General features: G+C 36.0%; 2 protein-coding genes across 3 annotated transcripts; both read left to right on the top strand.

Moving 5' to 3' along the window:
• Positions 1–1,889: 1,889 nt before the first annotated feature.
• On the top strand, positions 1,890–24,199 carry LOC123864622 (odorant receptor 4-like). 2 transcript variants are annotated; one of them, XM_045905210.1, is made up of 10 exons: positions 1,890–2,136; positions 3,915–4,067; positions 4,403–4,585; positions 5,241–5,433; positions 5,901–5,994; positions 6,074–6,175; positions 6,706–6,794; positions 7,004–7,070; positions 7,159–7,241; positions 24,188–24,199. In XM_045905210.1, exons 1-9 carry the CDS (start codon positions 2,088–2,090, stop codon positions 7,216–7,218), a joined length of 990 nt encoding a protein of 329 aa, XP_045761166.1. In that variant the 5' UTR covers positions 1,890–2,087; the 3' UTR covers positions 7,219–7,241; positions 24,188–24,199. The 2 variants fall into 2 exon arrangements, with proteins under 2 accessions (XP_045761166.1, XP_045761165.1); XM_045905209.1 differs by lacking the exon at positions 1,890–2,136 and adding an exon at positions 2,656–3,259.
• Positions 7,321–9,013, top strand: LOC123864626. Its single transcript, XM_045905215.1, has 4 exons — positions 7,321–7,528; positions 7,607–7,771; positions 8,114–8,365; positions 8,757–9,013. Exons 1-4 carry the CDS (start codon positions 7,489–7,491, stop codon positions 8,978–8,980), a joined length of 681 nt encoding a protein of 226 aa, XP_045761171.1. The 5' UTR covers positions 7,321–7,488; the 3' UTR covers positions 8,981–9,013.
• Positions 24,200–24,577: the final 378 nt, after the last annotated feature.

Raw genomic sequence — 24,577 nt, 5'->3', positions numbered from 1 at the left:
CATACATAGCTACATACATAGCGTCATAGCTCACACATTCCTGTCTGGTGAAAAGTCAACCTTCGTTGTTTCAACTGATATTGTATAGGCGTTATTTTGCGGAAGACCATGATACACAAGGAACCAAAAGCTTAATTAGCTATAATCCGCTAAACCAAACAAATCTGTATGGTGCAACATGCAGCATGCGACATGCACCACCCGCCCTTCCACTAATACACACGCAGGAAAAGCCAGCCACCAAGCAAGCAATACACACCACCACCACGCAGCACTACCACACAAATCCCAAAACCACTCGACACACGTTTGTCCTCGACACCAGAGCATCCTCAGGAAATGTAGAACTTATATTGCCTAATTCTAAAGTATTTCTTTATTAATCACTTAAGACTTATTTTTTATTTACCTACATACAATATTATCACCTCTAGTACAAAATTTACTAAGCAAATGTAAGAAAAACAAGTACATTTTAGCAAATAATAAAAAAAATTAAAACACGCCTGCATTGCCATATTCAATTTTTTTCATATTCAAATTCAAATTCAAAATATTTTTATTCAATTAAACTTTAAAAATGCTTTTGAATCGTCAAAATAGTCTACCACTGGTTCGGAATGACTTTCCTACCGAAAAGATACATAACCAGTCTCACTCGCGATGATGTACGTAAATTCTAAAGATACTCCATATTACGTTCCAAATCTATTTAGGCATTTAGAAATTATGGTGGACCAAAGAAACTCACACACACATATTAAATAGGATATACATATTATCTTCATACATGAACTCTGAAAACATTCAATTGTGTAGTTATTATAAACAGTCAATTTCCGAAATTTATAAGGAGACGAATGTAAAATAAATTAAAGCACGTTCGGTCCTGGCAATAAATAGAGCGTGGGTCGTTAGTGAGGACGTACGCTGAGCCGAATCTCGTTGCAGGAAATTGATGTTCGCCGCATAGCCTAACATAGGCACTCAGTTCGCAAATATATTACACCAAAAAGGAAATAGGGTCCTAAACTTCTACCTTATTAACTTTATTGCTAACAAGTTCTATTTACCTAAATACGAATGTAGGCACTCCTTGTTTAGTACAAGTTGTGTAATTTTTGCCATTTTGGGCTTGAATTGAGTGTTATTTGTCATAATCCATTTATTTTTACCCGACTGCGGCAAAGCCAAAAGGAAGGGTTATGATTTTAGCAGTCTATGTATTTATCTTTTGTAAATAATTATCATAGTAAGAAAGTTAAAGTTTTTAAGTAGACCAGGTAATTTTGAGTTAACCAACGAACCGAGTAGATACCTATCTACCAGCCTAGTTATTAATATAAAACTTAAATGACGATGTTAAAGTAAATGGAACAAAGTTTTATAAGTATTACGAAGTTCCATCAAATTAAATGAATAATAATTTTGAGGGAAAGTATTATTCGGCAACCAGCAGGAGTGGTCCAGAAACTTTATAGCAATCGAAAAATTGGGTGAGTCTACTAAGTTAATATGTAACAAAAAAAACCATCATCATCATGATCAACCCATTGCCGGCTCACTACGGAGCACGGGTCTCTCAGAATGAGAAGTACCGGGTTGGCTTAGTGCGAATTGGCAGATTGAATTAAAAAGAATATTCGTTATTTTATACGAGATAGTTACCTTGTGTGGACATCTTGGTGGGTTTGTTTCAAACTATCTCACAATAAGTGACTGGTGAGTGAGTATTGTGCCCAAACTGCAGTTTAACACCTGTATTATATCATTTCCATCGATGAAGTTATTTGCTATAACTATTCTATGTTATGCTAGTTTACATGCAACTTCTATGTTATGCAATAAAAGTACCTACTTATCAACACATCTGTACAATTGAAAAACTTTGCAAAATGTGATGCTTATACTCGTATAACCTCACTTCCGTTAAAGTTTAGCCCAGGGGAGGTGTGTTTAAAGCGGTCATAGGGGGCAAAGCAATCACTCTTCATTTTGCGATTAAGTATTTCAAATGATAGCGCAAAGGTTGCTGCTTTTGGAACCCTTCACCCCGCACCGGGCAGTCATTCGGTAGGGTGGGAACGATGGCGTGTGGTTACAGTGAGAAAAATATTTTTCCCCGTAAAATGCAAGGTAAGTTCATCCTGTTTTGATCATACCTCTTTATATTTAAAGGTTTTTATGACGCTTATTGTTTCAAAAAACCATTTGTTATTTTATTAATAAATAATTTTCTTGTATATTTTTTGGACATTTTTATTTCGTCAAGTATATTAAATTTAAAAAATATATATTAATAATAATTATCGGGCTGGCCACGTTGCCTTTACCTCCATGGCCGCTCTAGGCACCGGCGCCGCTCATGAAAAGCGGTTTTTCTACAAGTTGCTGTAATTGACTGACTGACTGATCTATTAATGCGCAGCTCTAACTAATGGATAGAAGGGGTTTTTTGGCAAGCCGATAAGAATGGGTTTTTGAAAATTCAATCCCTTATTGGACTTTAAACTTCTATTGTAAAATTTTGTAATCAACGCGGACGACATCGCGGAATAATCCACTTTGCATATGTTTCAATTTGCAAGAATTTGAATTTCTCATATCATATTAATAAACTCTTTTTCAGCAGTACTAAAATTATATATTTTTTTACTCAAAGTTAAGATGGCCGTTTTGAGCCACCTCCCCCTACGTGTGATTGACGCAGTGTAGAATTACCCAACTACTATATTATTTAACTAAATTACCATCTCTCTATGTCCCATACAATTGATTGACATGATTGACGCAATGTAGAATTACCCGACTACTATATTATTAAACTTAATTACCCCCTCTCTATATCCCTTACCCCATAATTGTTGAATCACAGTTACGTTTAAATAATTTATTCAAACAAACTCTTGGTCTAGTAAAAGTTGCAATAAAAAGAAAATGCTAAGTCCAAAAGTGACAGTTTACACTCTTCTGGAGCCCAGGATGTTTGCTAAATACAAAGAAACAGCGAAACAAGAAATTCACAAAACGTTAAAATTATGCAACTTTTGTACGCGAAAAATAGGTATTTCTTTTATTGACGAACAGCCCACTGTGATGTTTTGGAAAGTGTGGAACCAATTGTGGTTTATTGGGTCAGCACTTGTATTGTTCTTAAAAGTCAGTGGTGAAGTAAACTACGTTGTTAACAAACTGGTCACATCGTCTTCAGTGGAGGATTTTGTGGCCAGCTTACATATTGTTGGATATGATACCATGAGTAAGTTCAGTTTGAAGAAAATCTAAGATTGAATGAGGGGTGGACCAACAAATTCCTGAAAAGGCCGGCAAGGCATCGGTGGTACCTCTGCTGGTGCTACAAACATTCATGGGCGGCGGTAATCACTTAATATCAGGTGTCCCGCCTGCTCGTTTGCTCGCTATTTTATTAACCCCCGACCCAAAAAGAGGGGTGTTATAAGTTTGACGTATTTATCTGTGTATCTGTCTGTGGCATCGTAGCTCCTAAACTAATGAACCAATTTTAATTTAGTTTTTTTTGTTTGAAAGGTGCTTGATCGAGAGTGTTCTTAGCTATAATCCAAGAAAATTGGTTCAGCCGTTTAAAAGTTATCAGCTCTTTTCTAGTTACTGTAACCTTCACTTGTCGGGGGTGTTACAATTTTTTAATTTACACTTGTTATTTAAAAAAAAGAATTGGAAGAATTATTTGATTGTATTGGGAAACCAACAGCTTACATTTAAATAACTTAATTAAGTTCACTTAACAGATTTTCTAAAATAAACATACTAAATAAACAAGGGTAGGCACTTGGTCAAACACAGTACAAGTGTACACAGTTATGGATGGTAGTCTTTACTCCATATAATTACAGGAAGAATAATTTTACAGTTATTTATACATTTGTTTTAAGGCTTCGGTAAACTTCTAACTATTTGGTGGACGAAGGATATATTTCGTAGTCTTCTGACAAAGTTGGAAGACTTGTGGCCAACATCTGACCAAGATAAGGATGCAGTTGAAATCAAGAATGAAAAACTCTCGCGGTTACGGATCATACAGTTCTGTAAATATTTTTGTGATTTCACCTTTTTCATATCATCAGTTCCATTAAATGTGTGTTATAGTTTATAACAATATTCACAAATACTATAAATACTTAAATATAAAAATTATAAAACGAAAATGTCATCCAAATCACTGTAACGAGGTAGGGTGCCCAGGACGCTGGCTGCGTTACATCGTTGAATTTATTTATCATCAAACCATTTTGTCCGTTTTATAAAATTGGTCCCTTATTCCCTGCCTCGTTCGCTGTAGTAGAAGACGTGTGATACGGATGTAAGCAATTTAATGTTTACTTTAAACATATAACTAGCACGTACCTACACATTATTGCAGGGTACGCTTTTTGGAATATACTGGGAGTTTGGTTGTACAACTTGACTCCAATTGTGATATACACATACCACAAGATTCAAGGAGGACCTGCTCATTTGGGCTACATCTGGCACTTATCTTATCCCTTTGATAAGACGCAGCCCGTATACCACGAACTTGCCTTTGTCTTTGAAGTTTACGCAGGTAATAATAGCTTCATTATAGACTTCTAAATCCTAAAATACTGGACGAAAACAAAATTGTGTCAATACAATATAACTATAACCTGCGAAACCTGTAATTTTTAAGGGTTCCATACCGGAAGGGTTCCAACAGGACCCTATTATTAAGACTCCGCTGTCCGTCTGTTCCGTCCGTCCGTCTGTTCGTTCATCTGTCTGTCAGTGGGCTGTATCTCGTGGACCATAATAGGAAGACACTTGAAGTTTTTAGAGAACAAATACTAAAAATGTCCTTGTACGGTGGTACGGAACCTTTCTTATGAACAAATCCTACTCACACTTGACTGACAAAAATTTAATAACCTGCACGTGCACTGAAGATAGGTGGCACAAGGAGCTAACAGTAACCTTAAACCTGATAGCGTACATAGTACTGTCTAATGAAGAAGAATGATAAATGTACCCGTGCATTTAGGGCCATTATGAAGCGGAAAAAGAAAAGAGAGGCATAAGAAACAACATGAAGTGATTCTGTGTGGCTGACTTCATCCTAACTTGACAGACACGGGGAAGTTACTTAAGTCCATGCAAGTCCGACACGCCCTGCCAGCAGAAGTCTGTAGGAATTTTTCCGTTCCCCAATGAAAAGACTTTACCAGACCTAACGTTTTTTCCAGGAGTGGTATCAGTTTGGTCTATGCTAGGCTCAGATATCCTGTTCATGACCATGGCTAGTCACATAAGTATGCTGCTTCGATTATTGCAATTGGAGATACGTCGCCTTGCAGTAGAGAATCATAATAATAATCAGCCGGTAGATTGCTTTGATGATATTGTCGGAGTTATTAAAATACATCAAAGACTTATTACGTAAGCTTATTTTTAACATTGGCAACCACCGAACGGTCAAATAATGCACAATATAATATAAATAGTCGTCGAAATTTATCAGTATCTACTAAATGATGTCCGGGAACTTCACCCGGATTGATTTAGATGTCTTCAAAACCCTGTAGAAACGCTTTGATTTTCCGGGTTAAAAAGTATAACACATCCATCTCTGGGATGAAAGCTATCTTTTTACCAAATAGATGATGTCCCAGAATTCTTCCACGTGGATTTAGTTTTTTAAGAATTTCGTGGGACTTCTTCTAAGACAAAAAATAGCCTATATCTCCGTAACTTTCCTTAAATATGGCTAAGCGGTTGGCCCGTGAAATGTTAGCAGACAGACAGACAGGCTTTCGCATTATAATATTACATTAATATGTATAGTATGGATAGGTAAGTAGTACCCACCACTGATAATAAAGTTATTAATATCATACATTTTTTAGATACGGAAATGACTTAAAAGATGCCTTTTCCGTCGTATTTTTAATCAACGTCCTGTTAAGCTCCGTGAACATCTGCTGCGTTGTTTTCAATATCGTAAGTTATTTTCTATCCCTCAGCAATTTTATTAAAATTATTAAAATAAATTTTAACGAATTTTTACTTTTTCAAACAGCTTTTAGATCCGTGGATGGCGATGAGTAATAAATTTTTCCTTGGAGCAGCGTTAACTCAAGTTGGCATTCTCTGTTGGTACGCTGACGATATTTTCACTTCAGTAAGTAAATTATTACATATTTTTTAAGGCCGGCTTTCGTGCGATAATTAAATAGAATATAATATTTTTATGTCTTCTTTTGTGAGACTAAAGCTTAATATAATTCTAGTGTAGGGGTCTACACAAATTAGCTTGACCTAATACTTGCTGGTTTTATATTATGTTCCGTCACTTTGTGTTTTGATGATATTTATAGTTTTATCTTGTTAATTATAATTGAGTTATCGGCGGCCCACTACTGAGCACGAATCTCAGAATGAGAAGGGCTTATGTCATAGTCTACCACGCTGGCTCAGTGAGGAATAGCAGACTTCACACACCTTTCAGAACATTATGGAGAACTTTCAGGCATGGAGGTTTCCTTAACCGTTAAAGCAAGTGATATTTTGATGCTTAAAACGTAGATGACTCTGAAAAGTTAGATGTCCGACCTTAAGAATAAAACGCGAACGTCTTAAGCACTAGGCTATCACGGCTTTTAGTATGTAGAGTTTACGATATTGTATTTTTCATGACCACCGCATCTGTAGAGCTCAGGGATTGCCGATGCAGTTTATGAGAGTGGATGGTACAACAGCAACATACGATGCCAGCGTACTTTAATGATAGTGTTGCAAAGGTTATATTTTTAACTATCTACGTATTTATCATGACAGCATATAATAATTATTATTATTATGTCATTTGCTTGTTTCAATGCTAATTAAGTATATTGAATCAACTTATATCCAGTATTGATCCCGTTTTCCTGAGCAGCATTAAGACTAGATATATATATATTATAGTTGGACTTATATACATGTTTTCATATTTTGATTATGTTTTCAGATCCCAAAAACCACTCTACTTTACAGCGTACAAATTTAGTTCTATCACAATGTCGACATACAGTTCTGTTAGTACTTAGTTATATGTTTTATTTAATTATAATATCGTAGATACCTCATATAATTATTAGTTAACACCAAATCTGTTTGTTTCAGATTCTCACAAGCTCTTACTCCTATTTCACGTTGCTGTATACTGTTTATCGAAGCGATTAGAGTGATCTTCTTGTCGCGAAAATGTCCTAAATAAAAATCTTTTATTGTAGTAGTAGTTGATAATGAATAATATTTTTTAATGTAAATGACGTAATTACTAAAAACAAAACGTCAATCACAAAGTAACTTAGAAAAAACGTTTAAAAATAAGATGCAAATTTTAATTATATTCTAACAATAAAACGAATCATGAAATACGTCTCACGTCAAATAAGAAAAACTACTTGCGTAGAATTTATACGTACGGTAGTATAACTTCTACTTTTAAAAATGTGTATTGGTAGGATTTTTATGTTCTTAATATACCAAGGTAAGGTAAGATTTAATTTGAATTTGCACATCTAAACACTAAAATGTTTTTAACTTATTATAGAAATATTTCTTTTAGCCTTCCCGTATTTGGTGTTCACGGAATCGTGTGGTGACATAATATGCTCAAATGTGTATGACCCGGTGTGCGGCGAAGCTGCGGCCCTGGATGGACGTAAAGTGACTCAGAGATTTCAAAATATTTGCTATCTGCGCCTGTTACAATGCCAGTTCAGATTTACAGGTACCTACAATCGAACGAAACGTTGAGATAATAAAACAGGGTCATCCTTGACAAGGATAGGGTTCGTATTACAGAGTATGCTCTCTTATAACTGGCCGTCAAATATATTACTTCAGCATCGTTAGGGCACACCAGGTCTGTTACCACACCTGTTCCACGTACTGTTTCGATACATACGCCCCGCACCCAACCATTGGGTTCCCAGCCCCCTACAGTCAAGTAAGATCGCATATCTGTAATACTGGTTAGGTTAGTGGATGCTATTATCAGTTTAACCAAAAATTATTAATCTACAAAACTGATGTCGAAACCAATTAATACTTTTTCGCTCTACTGTTCTAGGACTAGAGCAGATTCCAGACGACTATTGCAATATAAGAAAGGTGGAAGTTTCTCTTCTAACTGGCCGTCGAGTATATGACTTTAGCATAGTTGGAGCACACCAGGCCTGTAATCACACTTGCCCCACGTACTGCCTCGATACATACGACCCAGCCTGTGCACAGATCTGGTCCAGCAATATGCAGAGCTACCACTACAGACCGATGATAAACCATTGCCATATCGATATGTTCTCGTGTGTTGTAGGAGTCAGTAAGTTGCTCCTAATTTAAAAGATTTTACCTACTTAGTTTTGCTATGTAGATATCGCTACATAGACGTCAACTGCTGGGCAAAGATATCTTGTTAACCCTCGACCCAAAAAGAGGGTTGTTATAAGTCTGTGTATCTGTCTGTGGCATCGTAGCTCCTAAACTAATGAACTGAGTTTAATTTAGTTTTTTTTGTTTGAAAGGTTGCTTGATCGAGAGTGTTCTTAGCTATAATCCAAGAAAATCGGGTCAGCCGTTTGAAAGTTATCAACTCTTCTCTATTATAGTTACTGTAACCTTCACTTGTCGGGGGTGTTATAAATTTTTAATTTACACTGGTTGATATTTGAAATCACTTTAAAATACTGACCGGAAAACAATATTTTTTTCAGATGTCACTATTCAGCCGCTGATCGGAAAATGTTACAAAAACCCTTCCGCCATAAACTTCATGTTCAACATCGCATCACTGAAAACACTCAAACTTCTCGACGAACCTTCTCCTCACCCCATCGTACAAGGACGTAGTAGAAGAGCTTACTCGTATAACAAAGACGAAAACATATTGCTTAAAAAGGAAGTTAAACGATTCGTAAAGACATTAATGACTAAATAACAGCCACTTGGTAATTGAACTATAATAACCAGAAACCCTAGTGTAAATTTTCTACTTAAATAACGTCATCAGTGTTACGGTAACTTCATTTGAGAGAAGTTTGGGAGCTCATTGATTTTCCGTGATAAAAAGTAGCCTTTGTCACTCTCCAGGTCTTAAATTATATCCATGCAAAAAATCACGCCGATCCATTGCAGCGTGATTGAAGGACAAACCAACGAACACACAAACAAATACACTTTCGCATTTATAATGTGGGTAGTGATAAGGTATCGTAAGAGTTAAGTCATAATATGTATGCCTCAGAATACCTTTACATTATATGACTGAGAGTGCTGGTGAACCATACTTAAATAATGCCAAAATGCACTACTGGTTCTCCATATTATACACAAGTGAGAAATCTAGCAATATGGCAACTCTCTACACTCAGTTAATTGAGTTTTACTTAAACGTCTAGGCCCCTTGTCTAAGTTTTGTTTTCCTTTATTAAAGTTTATAACTGTAAATTTTAATTGTTAGTATAGCGCGAAACTTTGCATAACTTTCAAAGCTTTCAGACAACACACTGTTTTAGGTACTTAATAACCATTGCATTTACATAATTATAAACCAAAAATATACTAGTATCTATGTAATTTTAATATAGCAAACAACTAACTAAACAATATGCTAGGTAGAAATTGTTCTAAGAAAACTTTACAATTTATTTGCAATTTAATGTAATGTAAAAAATACAGACAGACAGACAGATAGACAACAAAGTGATCCTATAAGGGTCCCGTTTTTCCTTTTGAGGTGCGGAACCCTAAACTCGACTCACTGACTGACTCATCATCGCCCAACCCAAACCCTTGGACCTAGAAAGCTGGCACAGATATTATTGCCTTTACAATATAAGCGAGGAATTATGCTGGATATGTCAAACTTTTCACGGGGACGATACCACGGGTGGTAGCTAGTAAATGAATAAAAATCGTAGTCATTATTTAAATGTACCAATTTACGCGCCCCTATTTTAGGTAAAAACGTGACTTGTTTCTAAACAATGTGTAAACAACGCAACTTTGGCATAATTGGATGATTCAAGAACGAAGCTCTCAAAAGAAAAAGAAACGAATTTATATTTTCCACCTACATGAAATTATTTTCTCTTTTTAATACCCTACGTAAAGGTCGCAATGAGCTTCGAGAATTTCACCCAAAAGTAAGTAGTACCTACTGGAGAGTATTGTGCTACAACCCACTAGGCTACAGAAAAATCAATTTGTGGCCGCCAAAAGCTGTGAACGAGATCTTGTATAACTTTGTATGGCATGGGCGCATTTTCCCGCTTGGGTTCTGGAGTGAGCTCGGCTGGCTAAGATGATCTGGCGAGGAGCCGATTTCACATAGTACAGACAATTTTTACTTGAGTGCCATTTTCATTTCTGATATGGAAGATGAGGATGGACTAGGAAAAATGAGAAATGATAGAACCACAGAATATCTGGAGTTCTGTGGATAGAACGGATGGACGGAACCACTAGTGACTGCGGCTGGTGACTGCGTCTTGTGGCTTAACCTTTAAATATAATAAGGCCCTAGTTTAACAGATTCATGCTTAAACTACGAAATTTTGGGTTTGGGAAAACATTTCAATTATGGCACGTTGTGATTTAGACACTATGCTTGTTTGGTACCTAGTACCTACTTATAATGCGTTTTGCTATAATATTTCATTATGGCATTAACGCCGCAATTTTAATTATGGCCTGGTACGTGTAAACGAATTTTACTTGCTTTGTTGTCGCCAGTTTGAAATTTATTTTCGAAGTAACTCTATTACGAAATCCGTTCAATATAAACAACATTGTGTGGGGGTATTATTATTGTGGTCACCAATTCATTATCCGCATGGACATCGTTATTGAATTGTGTCTGTTCAATTTTCGCAGCTAAGTGGAAAATGCAATTATTGGTTGCGGCTTGTTAAATTTGTTTGACTTTTGTAGCAACAAGTTACTCTGTACTAAATTGTTATAACAACATTAAGTTGGGTTGATTGTCTCCTATATAAAGCAGTTAAAATTAAGTAATGTATTTATATTGTAATTGCATGTTCCGAATCCCTTCTCCTGAAGCTTTTAATAAAACTTACCCTACACAACAGACTTCTTTTCAGAGAAAATTTTCTAACTTACCTACTTAAATTGCATAATGTACCTACTTACATAAGTAAATGCTTTCCATATCACTTAGGGTCTAGACAGATAGACAGCAAGACGATGGCAAAATTGCAATTGAAAAATGGCAATGGGGATGCAGTCACATTGCAGTTGACACAACTGCATCGCAACTTCCCGCGAGCAGCCGGCTATTACGGGTACACAGGGTCAGCAGTTGCAATGCAGTCGTGTCAACTGCAATTAAACTGCATCCCATCTGCAATTTTGCAGTCGGCTTGCAGCTTAAATGCAATCAATCTACCTAGAGTCTTAAGTCTTAACAATTATAGAGCTCAGAGCACATTGCGGGGAGTCTACAAGCACCGTGATGCCTCTTTCCTAGATAAAACCGGTCAAGTGCGAGTCAGACTCGCGCATCGAGAGTTCCGAACTCAGGTGTTTTTCGACATTTTGCACGATAAATCAAAATCTGTTGTGCATAAAAATAAATAAATATCTGTTTTAGAATATACATGTAAATATCCCTTTCATGTGATATCCCATTTGTTATAGTTATCTTACTTTGAAGATTGAAACACAATTTAATTTTTTTTAATGATGTAATCACAAATTCACGGTTCTCGGATTTATTGCTTTATTTGTGCTATAAAACCTACCTATCTGCCAAATTTCATGATTCTAGGTCAACGCGAAGTACCCTATAGGTTTTCTTGACAGACACGACGGACGGACGGACGGACGGACGGAAAGACAAACAGACAGACAGACAGACAACAAAGTGATCCTATAAGGGTTCCGATTTTCCTTTTGAGCTACGGAACCCTAAAAGTTTCAAAATTTGTCATACCGAAGGATGTCGTAATGTGAATTCGAGTCTGTCTTTCATTTTGATTTACACAAAGTATCTACCTACAGTACATAAAGTTCTCTGCCTTGAGACTAAATAATGAACGTTTTCGTCTGTTGTGAGACATCGAAACTTTTTCTATTTTAGTTCAACAAGAAATCTAAATTCTTCTGATTTTGATTGCGAAGTGCTGCGCCAGAAGTTGATGTCTGGGCAAATAATTTCTACAGAGTGCCTTTGGCCGTTTTATCAGAGTGAATCATATTTCTCTTGAAATCCATCTCCCTTATTAAGATTAAGAGCTCTTGAAAATTCATAACGTTTAAAGGAAATATCAAATCATTATTAATAGCACTCGAGCCTTCCTACTTTACGAAGCTACTCTCATAGACGATGCCGATCAGAGAGATAAAGCACACGCTCGACTTAGATACAAACTTTTAACGATGTCGTAACACAAAATGAAACACAAAGCTGTAAAAAAAGTATTTTCCAAAAGTCCAATATTTATTAATTATAAATTTCGTAATTTAAAGTTTTAGTTTCAATTTTTACTTAAATTTGTTATATTTCAAGTTTAATAAATTATCTCAAAATTATGTGTAGGTTGTATTATTAATCATACATTTTATGAATTGAACGCATTACTGGGTAAAAAAGGCATAGCAAAAAAAAGGGTATAGCATTAAAAGCTTTCATGATCACATATAAACTTCGCCGATGCTAACAATAACTTACCAACTAACCTATACGATATACCTACAAAAATATTTCTTTTATTAGATTTGTAGACCATCACTTAGACGAGCATTTAGATAATATATGTATGAATGTTATCGAGGGTCAACCTTTCCCAAGTCCACGTTATATCAAAAATCCCATTTATATTTGAATAGCAGTAACTTCTGAACGATCCTTTGACATTTCGTGCCAATATCCTCGAATCTGACCGAATATTGAAAGGGACTAAAAATTATAATTCAAAGCATGAAATTCACATTTTATATAATGGCTTTAGAAATCTGGCTGTAATCGTTTGCTACGGATAATTTACTCCATGCATTGAATTTATCGGGAGACGTAGCAAGGAAGGGGGTCCAGACGCGTGTAATGCGTAAATTAAATGTATCGTGGCATTGAGATTGAAATTTTCAATCCCAATGCCCGCACATGGAATTTTTATTTATTAACTAGCTGATGCCCGCGACTTCATTCCGGTTGATTACCATGGCTATAGGTTCTTAAAAATCCCGTGGGAACTTATTGATTTTCCGGGATAAAAAGTAGCCTATGTATCTATATCCATCCCAAACTTCAGCCAAATCCGTTCAGTAGTTTTTGCGTGAACGAGTAACAAACATCCATACATACATACAAACAAACTTTCGCGTTTATAATATTAGTAGGATTTTCGACTACGACTGAACTGTGAGCGACCAATTAGTCTAAATGAACCCTAACGCGTGCGAGATTTAACTGTATAATTTAATGGAAGGCAACGGGCGCGCAACCACAACACACATTTCCCATCAAAGGGATCATTCGAGGTATTATCCCATAACACGCTGTGTAATTGAAAATTAAGTGTACAAAAACTTAAAAGTTATCGACATATCGATTATTGAATTCAATCCTTTCCTTCATAATAAAAGGGCGCTAAACCTCTAATTAACTACGTCCTGCAGATTTAGTAGGTACCAAATATTATTTATTATATTGTATTGTACTAATACATACCTACATGTAAGGTAGAGACACAAATATTTTTCTCTTACATTCGAAACAATTCCAAAGTACGTTTGATTTTTGAAGTTAAGATTGGACCTATTTTCAAAATCCAAAGTGCTTATACACACACTCACTGTAACATGTTTGATATAATTAATATAACATGTAGAACGATATTGGCAAGTACTAATTAGCCCATAATTAGCCTTCGTTGGCTTTACGCACACACTACGTTCACATACGTAACTCTTACAGGTTCTTTTGTGGTGTCTAACGAGCCTTCCTGAATGTCTCGTTAGTATCCATGGCAACTATAGCATCGTCGACGCCTATCCCTTGATTGAAGCTACTCATAGGCATTGTCGAGCTCAAAATGAAGCGTATGTTACCTGTATTAGATGTTACCGCCATGCAAATTAAGTATTACCTATATCTTGTAGGATGGTACGGAACCCTTCCTGTGTGAGACCGACTCGCACTTGACCGGTTTTTAATAATGCTTTTGTAAATAATTTCATTGCTTATTTGTACTATACAATAAACTTACTTTCTACTGATTACTTGTAATTTCAGCCAATAATGATTACATGGCTTGAAGTAGGTATATTCTGATGTAAATCATTATTTTCATCATATTTATTCTGATATTGTGAGGCGGGAGGCCGTCAGTTCAGCGTTGTTTGTAATTTGCTTATGGTCCCGAATATTTCGAATGCAATTAAGGACGTTAATTACGATACCGAGGAACTAATTAATGTTGTTTTAACTTTTTTAAATCAATTCAATTTTAAGATAAATGACATAATTAATCAATTCAATTTTAAGCGAAGTAACCCCATTATAAGCCTCCACTGATCGTCCGTCTGTATTTCGGCGGATTGTATCTCATAGACCGTAAAGGACGCGCTTCACGCTTGTGACAAACAACAAACAGCAAGCATCGGCAAACACCACAGATGGCTTGCCTGCCAATCAGAACACTCCAAAGCGTCGGCAAGTATACTGAACTAAGAGCCGGGGATGCCAGACCCTCGTCATTTTATAAAAATGGAAAGAAAGTTTCATTGCGTACTGTCCCCAGCACGGGGATGAACGATTAGCGACTACGAAATGGTAATTTTGGGAGATAACATGGCAACCCCTTGCCAGACGCCCTTAAACTTTAACAATTTATTAAACTTTAAGGGCGTCTGGCAGGGGTTGTCCTACTACCAAGTGTCTGGCAATGCATGACGTTATTTCTACTTATTCTGACCAAAATATAACAAAATTAGCTTTATACTTTGACGTAAGATTTTTTACACTTTCATTACCTGTTATCTCCCAAAGCCATCATGATCCAAACTTCATAGTCGCTAATAGTTCCTCCCTGTGCTGGGGAGGAACTATTAACGATGAACGCAGAGAAACTTTCAGCTTTCATAAAATAGCGACGGTCGGGCAAGCGCTGGCTCTCTCTCTCTATACGCCCATCTTGTCACTCCACACGCTTGTTTGTCACTAGCATTTGGCGTCTCCATAATAGGTAGAGAGGTAAAGCTTTCACAGAGTAAAAATTATTTCTATAGCCGCCATCCAAATAAATAAAAATAAAAAACGTACATAGTTTTCATATACGATGGTACGGAACCCTTCGTGTGGGAATCCGACTGCACTTGACCGCTTTTTAAAGTTCCGTACAGAAAGGGTAAAAACTCAAGACATCCTACCTACAATTTCACTTTTACGAGAAAATGGACAAAATGCAGTAGCTATTTATTTTTATTAGTAAAAAAACTAATTTACAACAGCAATGACATATTAGTATCTCTTTATTTGATTTTATATTTTACGCCACACTAGGTCGGTACTATTGTTTTTACGCTCAGTAAAAATACCCAACTGTAGCTGCTATTCTGTTGCAAGAAAGAAAATTAAAAGTAAATGGATCGTAAGTAATTAGAGTAGAGGAAAGAAATCACTTTCGGGAGGAACGGAAAATACCTATTTATTTATTTTTCCTTTTCGGCTCCTTCCTTTCATTAAATTATAGAGGCTTTTCTGACACAAATTGTGTTTGGATGTCGGCATGGCTTTTCTATTACTGTAATAATGACAATTCCAGTGGTTCAGCAAAGCTAATTATTTCTCTTTCATATTAAAATGATAAAACATTTCATAATATTTATATTTGTTCCGTTGATCGCGCATACAGCCGTACCGGAGTAGAGCCAAATCTTTGATACTACCGTAAATACGTTGACATAGGATGAAATTGGTATACTGATAACCAAACACGGAGGAGACTCAAAGGACACCGTCGCGTCGGGCGTTTGATGGCGACACTGATTTATTGCTAAGCCCGCGTGATAGAGCGCCACGTACGGAAGCTATAGGCTTCCCGCAGCAATATACTCGTACATATATATAATAGCTCAATGTATTACGACTCCAAACAATAACGACTAGAACAAAACGAATTAAAACTCTATTTTCTGCTAAAGATCACTGAAACATCACACATAATATTCTAAGCTACAAAACATATGTTTGCCCACTCTGCTTTTATATTTAGAATCTCTTTTTTTAATATTGAAAATATTACAGTAAAACTTTAAGCTAGCCTTATCTAATTACCTACTATACAAATCATGCCCGCGTGGAATGATGCCAAGAATACTGTCTGCATTTCGAATCTGTACTCTTACGAGCTACAGATTCAACTGGTAGGTGGGGTCAATAGAACGTTTTTAACTAGCAAAATTAATTCGTATCAAAATTGTTATCATAAACCAAAACATAAGCGAATGAATCTTTTGTTAATCTAAAATTTGCAAATTTCGAAATGTGCCTATCAATTGCCTGTACAAATTGTAAATTGATTACAAATTAATTAACTGTAGTAACTAATTGAGGAGTATTCACTGAATGAAAATAAACGGTTTGTGTCTGACAGACCCTAACTGCCCCGGGCGTGTTCCGGCCAGCGACGAACAGCGTAACAACGCGGACAAGACTTCACTGGAAGGAACTAAATTGCAATTAATTAAAAGAAGCAAGTGTTTCAGTTAAATACTTGGTAATATTTTACTATGTATTTACACCTTTATGTTCCTGTATCTGCAAATAAATGAAATTGAATTGAATTAGCTTCGATAAAGGCGCTAACGTAAACCCGAAAGGTCGCCGCCGAAACCCCATCCGTTGCACTATTGTCGTACCTACTCCTAGCACAAGCATTACGCTTAATTGGAGGGGAAAAGGAAATATTGGTCATAATGATAAACTTGGCTAATATTCTTTAAAAAAAATTGTTTATTAACATTCATAGATAAATCAATCATGAAGAAACTTTGGTTTAAAGATAAGTAGAAAACCGTAGCCCGAAGACCCTCAGTAAGTCCCAAGGAAAACCAGAACGCTCAGGTACACCGGCTTTCTCCTAACTAGTATGTCTTTTTCAGATAACCTAGCAAAAAAACATATTCAAGTTTGTTTACAATTTGATAAACTTTATCACTATTAGATATTTAGCTGTTCTGTGAGAAATATAATGTATCGATGGCATGTTAATGCAATAGGTATGAAAGTTTAATAAAATCATATACCTATCTATATAAAGAAAACTACCAGATAACAGCCACTTTTAGTCAATTTATCTGCGTTGTCTTCGTTATCAACTATGTTATAAGTCGGTGTATCTATATTCCGTCATTAGGCAGTTTCTTGTAATGACAGCAATATTGCTATTCCCGGTAAACTATAGATATATAATAATACTATAACATAGTGCCTTCGCTATATATCCGATTGACGACGTGTTTTTGAAGCAACTTGATTACCGCCATTTTGACGCTGATAGCAGTAGTACGCGTAATATGAGCCTTTTTATGAACTGTAAATGATGAGACATATTTTGTCAACACAACGACCATTTAACACAGCATCATCATCAACTGATAGAGGTCCCTAGACAAGGGTCTCTTGTAGGAACGTCCACACGCCACGGGCTTGCGGTACCGGAATCCAGCGGCTCCCTGTGACTCTCCTGATGTCGCGGTCGTCCTTCCCCTAGTGGAGGATCTTCCAACGCTACACTTTCCGATAATAACCACAACAGTAATAGCACAACCATTTAACACAAAGTGTCAATCTTAACTCCCGGTACGCTCGTTGATACCGAGTCTGTTCCAAACCACAAGCTTAAAGACATCTTCAAAAGCAGCGGTATAAAGAGCATAGGAGAAAACGTCTCCCTGTTACACTTTCTATGCCATCTTCAAAAGCAGCGGTAAAGAGCATAGGTAAGAAGGTCTCCCTGCTACACTCTCTGCAATTGGATTATCCTCGTAGTCTGGTCCTGTACACGGATTACGGACTGACACAGTATTATTTAGTGGTCGTATCGTGAAGTGGTCATATTGGTAAGGGGACAAAACAGATCCAAATTAAAATTTATCATGTTGGTAATATGGGAAATATTCTTAACGAATCGAATAACTTGTAAAACTTTATTTTAATAAAAATAGTCTATTCTATTCTAACCCTTGAACTGTAATCTGTATTATCGTGTCACTTCAGGTAAATTTTTTTTTTTAATTCACAATAGGCAAGCGTTTGACCACAATCACACCTGATGGAAAGTGATGATGTGGTCTAAGATGGGACGCGTTTACCTAGAACGTGCCTATTCACTCTTGTTTTAAAGATACCCGGATTGTAATTCCCGTTGTGTACCCGGTTTGTATTTATTTCTATTGAACGATATATGTGTACGATACGATAAATAAAGATAGGTACATGTATGTTTTATCTCCTAAGTCACGTTTGTCGTACTTTGAAAAGAAATGCTACGACAAAAGTTCATCGAAAGTGCCGTTACACATAGAATGGAATGAAACTCTCGTCTCTCTTGTCTCTAGCGTTGCGGCAAAATGCCACCGATACCGACTATCCGACACGCCCGAACTAACATTGACTTTCGAAAGAACATTTGATTTTGTTTTTTTGTGTAAGTATTTATTTGTCTACCAATACAAGTAAAGAAGTAGTCTGTCTGCCCAAGTGATTTGTTTATCTTTTAAGCAAACTAAGGAAAACAAAAGTAGGTAAATAGTGCGTCACGAAGGAATAACATTAAAACAAAACCTTGAAGGCTCGTAAATCCATAACATTATTAAAAAGAGCTTTTCCATGAGACTTGAGATTTTAGAGATTGATTGACTGATTTTGAGATTGAGACTTTAATTTTTTATTTGATATTCAGTTTTTTCATTGCCTACCTTAATATAGTGACACTCGTAAGATTACGAAAAAATTCTTTATAGCGTTGTAAACGAACAAACATATAGAAGAAAACATACTTAACCACTACTTTTCGTTGTTTTAATTCGCGAATCAAGCGCGGTCAGGCTGGCAGGTCTAATTGAAATTAGTTCCGACGCAGCTAGAGTGGCAAAGACATGGATAATTCAAGAGCAGGTCACTGTCGGGCGTTTGATAGCGACAGTGATTTATTGCTGACCCAGCGTGATAGAACGCCGAGTCGGGAGGCTAGGCTCGCCCGCAGCAATATAGTAGCTCAATATATTACGACTCCAAACAATAACGCCTAGTAATCAGACGGAGAACAATTTTATTATTAATTGGTCAAGAAATAGGGCAGAGATTGGTCAGAAAATGGTAATTATACCTGAAAGATCACACAAAAGTATTCAGACTACAAAAACCCAGCCTATCGCAGCGGGGTCTTCTCCATTTGACCTTGGTCAAGACGGCGGTATGGGCCTCGAGGCGTGGCCTCCTTGCCCGGGTGTGGCGCGGGGAAGAACACTTCCCCGGTAACGTCCTTTAAGCCGTTGTCGGCTAAGGCCTGCCTTCTTGGCTTTGGGCCTCGAGGTCTCGGATAGTGCGAGTTGGACTCGCGTACCGAGAGTTTCATCTTTAGAACGTGTGTAGTTATTTCGTTGCCTAAATTATTATAAGTTTATGAAATATATTTATTTTTATGCGATTTAAACACAAATTAACGATTTCCGGATTCTTAGGGTTCCGTAGTAAATAAGAAACCCTAATAGTTTCGCCATGTCCGTCTGTCTCTCCGGTCATCAGTCCGTCCGCGGCTTAGCTTTAGAATAGAATAGAATAGAATAGATTTTTATTCAAATAAACTTTTAAAAGTGCTTTTGAATCGTCAAATAATTTACCACTGGTTCACTTTGAGACTTTTTAGTCATTCTGAATTCAAAACCGTAGACTAAGTTCATAAGTAAGTGTGGTTTAGTATGGTTCTAACTGCCAACACAACCGGTTTCAACAATAATGCATCTTTGTAAAACTCCTATACCTACTAGTGCATCCCGTATAATGTCTCTAGTCTCATTTTTACGATCCACTTGAAAACGGCGCAGCACCTTTGACACCAATCTTCATATAATTGCTTCCCACTGAAACCTTTTTAACGGAAAACGGCAGGATTTTATTGCAATGAGATAAATTTTCCGCTACTCTATGAAAAAAGATTTTTGTAAATTGTTTGAACAATAATGTAAAAACAATTTTTATCAAGTAACAAATCACCAATAAGTATATACTTATATAATTTTTCTTTAACTGGGACAGTATGGGTAAATCTAAAACCATATGAGATCGAGTTTTAGAACTTTTTTTGTGAAGACCATTTTGGTATATTCAATCTATTAGTCAAGCGGGAGTGTTCCATAAAAATAAAAGACTTAGAATTATTTTATTGCCGATCAATTCAATTTTACTTGGGTCATTTCATTGTATCGAAACCAAAAAATGGGACAGCAGTTATAGTTTGAAAAATTAAGTAAACTTTTTCGATATATCTAGTCTATCTATCTATAGTTTAAGTGAAAAGATATTATTTTATTAAAATAAATTCAACTTGGTAGCAATATATGTAATTTTAAAAGGCTTCTAAGCCCTCATATTAATAACTGAAAGCCTAACAAACTGCGCCTTGTACTGGGAGTACATGAGGAGGGTAGGTATTAGAAATTAACACTCTAGTGCAGAGAGTTGTCATATTACTAGAGGCAAAATTGTCTCAACCAGAGCAGAGTAGTGTACAAGTTCCTTTTGTCGTACTTTTCTCATTCAGTAAATTCGCGCTGCACGTTTGTCCCGCTTTTACTGTGTTGGACAATAATGACGCTATCAAAGGTACAGTCAGCAACGAAGCTAGGTTTGCACTCGCCAGTACAAACGACTATTGGGTGGGTACAAACCTAGTTTTGTTGCTGACTGTACTTATGATGCAATTATGGTGGCATTGTAACTACAAAGAGATACAAGTTCTAAGCTTACACTGACAACACTAATACTACTAGTACACTAGACTTGCGATTGCCGACCTGTTTTTAAAGCAACTTGATTTCCCCCATTTTGGGGCTGATAGCAGCAGTGAGCGTCATGTGAGCGTACTCGGAACTAAATGCTAGTGATGAGACATCTGTCAGCATAGCGTCAACAAGAAGACACAAAGACACATCCTTTTTAATTCCTGATAAGCTCGGTGGGGCGCTTCAAATCCGCACAAAAAATAACTCTCATTTTGTATGGTATACACCTCTTCCAGCGTATATTGTGTCAATTTAAGTGCAAGCGTACATTACGTTTCGTCATTAGATGAGGGTGCCTCTTTTAAGTAAGTAAGTAATTATTTAATACTTGTGATGACATAACTCAATGGTCTTAAACGAAATTTTGTTAAAGCTGAATTAAGCAAAATCCTTTAATACCAACTTAATTAAAATAATTTATAACTTCTATTTACATAACCCCTTTTCTTGATTTTAACCACTTTTAAAATTAAAGTGAAAGGTTCAGGACATGTTTAGTAGAAAAATTAGATTTATTAACTATACATAAACGGCCTAGCATTTTTTGAAAAAATTATTAATATTGAATTCAGTGATTTACCCTATAAAATAGAATTTAAGTGATTATAACTTAATTACTTCCTAAGTGGGCGGGCTATTCGCTTGTCGCATATAGCCAAATGCTTCAGCCACTCGTAGCCCGTAGCATCGTAGCTCGTAGCTCGAGTCGAGAGCACTAATAGAGTCTACAAATCATTTTCAGACCACACTCAAAAGGGCAGAACCTTTTTAATCCAATTTTTTATAATTAAGTATAATATTAATATTTACTTTTTATATCAATTGACCCTCTCCTGCTTCACACGGATAGAATGCTAAAAATCCTTTCATTTCAAGTTACTAATCAGAGTGATTTCTGTTGCACTTTGAACTTATGATAATTATGATTATGTCAGTGATTTTCTTCCTTAGGAATAAATAATTCATTTGGACTCTGGCCCAGTGAAAGATAACTTCAGCAATATTCGCTAAAGATACATACTTAATAACAAAACAGCCATTGTCAATTACTGATCTTGTTCAATAGGACGTACGAAAAAAACAAACCGACCTTATTCTGTGCTAGCATATAAGATAAGAACTTTAGAAATAAGTTCATTTAAGTTTTGACAATAGTGCAAACCTACATGAGGCTTACTCAAGCATGCGTGCGTATAAAGACATAACTGACTGACTGGCACGCTATCGTAGGGCTTAGTAATTTGAGATGTTACATTAGTTTTCCTCTGTAGGTGAAATAGGCCATAAACAAATAGTTCTCAGAAATCCCACCTGAGGTTGGAACAGCTAATTTATAATAATATTATAAATTATATACCTATAGAAAATCTTCCCAAACATCAATTAATAAAGTAATTGCTTTTCCAAATTTCCAAAGTGCCATTGATTAATTTAAATCAGAAATTCAGATTTTAATAATAATTCCTTTGATTCGTCAGCTGTCTTTGTTGTTTTCTGAATCTAATGGAAATGGTTCTGTTGTTTTAGAACAGAACAATAAATAACATTCGAATGCTTTTCACAATTTTACCAACAATTGATTTAAATATAATAAGACGAATAACTTGAAGTCCATGAAAACAATTATGATTTTAAGAAAAGTACTAAATGAAAAATAAATAAGTAATTATATAAATGTAATTTAAATTTTTATTGACGAGGTTCTCGCTCCAGCGATGCATTTTAGCAAGCATAAAAGCCTGCATCCGCACCGCGCTTTTCTAGGCCCCAAAAAATACAGATAAAATAAAATATACCTACGTATCAGGACTGGGGATTCATTTGAATATTTTCCCGACTGCAGTCTTCTTTAGACTCTTGTATCTAGTATGAGTCAACCTTAAGTCTTTAGTGACGCAACAATCGTTTTGTTTCATATTTTAACTACATACTGCTACATACTGTATAAAATAATACACACTTAAGTAAGTTTATTTTTAAAAGCTTAAATAAAGCCTCCGACTTACCATATTAAATTAGATAATACAGACTTAAAGCTGAGGTAGAGCAATGTTCGTTTGACCGTACTGTAATATCCGCTCACGTTTGCAATGCTAATAGCATTTTGCTTGGCCGTAAATTAGCCCTAGAATAATAAACAGAATTCACGACATGGACAAAGGCTTGCAATATCAGTAGGTACTATAATATTCTAACGTAAAAGCTCGCTGTGGCCAGTCCCATCTATACGGCCCGTGGAACCGAGGACTCTGGCCTAATGGGCCCCCAATTCAAAATAGGTAATATTCACACTTCTTGATAGTCAGTTTTTGGATTTGTAAGATGATATAGTGGTGATAATAAAACTAAAGCAACGACGACTCGAAACTCAATGACTACCTAAGTATCCATTTTTCTTAATCGCTTGAAAATACACATTGATGTGTTTCAACAATCGGTCGCCTCGGGTCCCTAGTTTAGAGGCCTCTGATTTTTAAGAATCCTTTAGAGAAATCCTAAATTATGTTCAGTGTGCTTTTTGAACTTAACAATTTTTCTTCTCTTTCATTAATTGCATAGCAAAAGAAAATTATAGTCCTACGTTTTGGATGAACATCCGTCATATTGATTTTGCTCATCTATAATGTGGCCTATGTCACCAGGACCATAATAATTTTGGTCATTCTCATTGACGATTGTCATTGACGATTGACATCTCATTGATCAAAATCGGCTCATCAGTTCAGGCGTTACGGTGTACAATTTGTTGCAAGTGGCTTGTGTCGACCGCAACCTTTAGACGAACCCCTGTAAGTAACGACACGTTAACATTATCACTTTTTCTAAGGGTCTTTGTCTCCAGAGTCCAGACTCAAGAGACACTTCATTGCAGAAAAGTCGTTTTCGCAAATAATAAATTTGAATAGAAGTAAGCATTACTTTGCGGAAGTCCATGAACAAGTAATCAAAAGCTTAATTTGCTGTAATAAAAAGGCAAAACTGTATGGTACAACATGCATATTTTATCTTAGGGTTCTTACTGCTTAGTTTATTGGTAAGAAGGTATTTGGAACCTGTGTTTTACCTTCCGTGTTCTTAAATTCTACTGCTAGCTACAACGTTAACATCATTTAAAGAGTTTTTCATAAGTTATTAAGTCAATTTAAAGCTACAAGTAAGTAGGTAATAAAAAAATAGCTCTACAAAACTTATCTAAAAACTCTATCTTTTTCTTGAAAATAAGATTTTTTGTACCTACTGCAGCTAATGTCGATATAAGTGTGAAACATCAAACAGCTTGATAATACATTTTCTGAACATACAATTTCAAATCTTTTTCCTTATATAAATTTATAGCGTTCCCTCTCATGTGACCCACAAAAGACATTCATTCGACCGTACGATTTTTATCCTTTCACTTCCTATATTTTTCCTGTCGAAGAATAAAATGTTTAGTACAGATCTAAAGGAAAATCAGCCGTTTATATGTATAATTCAAAGTTACCCTATATCACCTATCAGACGGTGT

This window comes from Maniola jurtina, chromosome 4 (genome assembly GCF_905333055.1).
Source record: "Maniola jurtina chromosome 4, ilManJurt1.1, whole genome shotgun sequence".
NCBI classification, from domain to species: domain Eukaryota; kingdom Metazoa; phylum Arthropoda; class Insecta; order Lepidoptera; family Nymphalidae; genus Maniola; species Maniola jurtina.
Note: the sequence above shows the minus strand (reverse complement) of the source record. Positions and strands in the feature narration are given on the sequence as shown.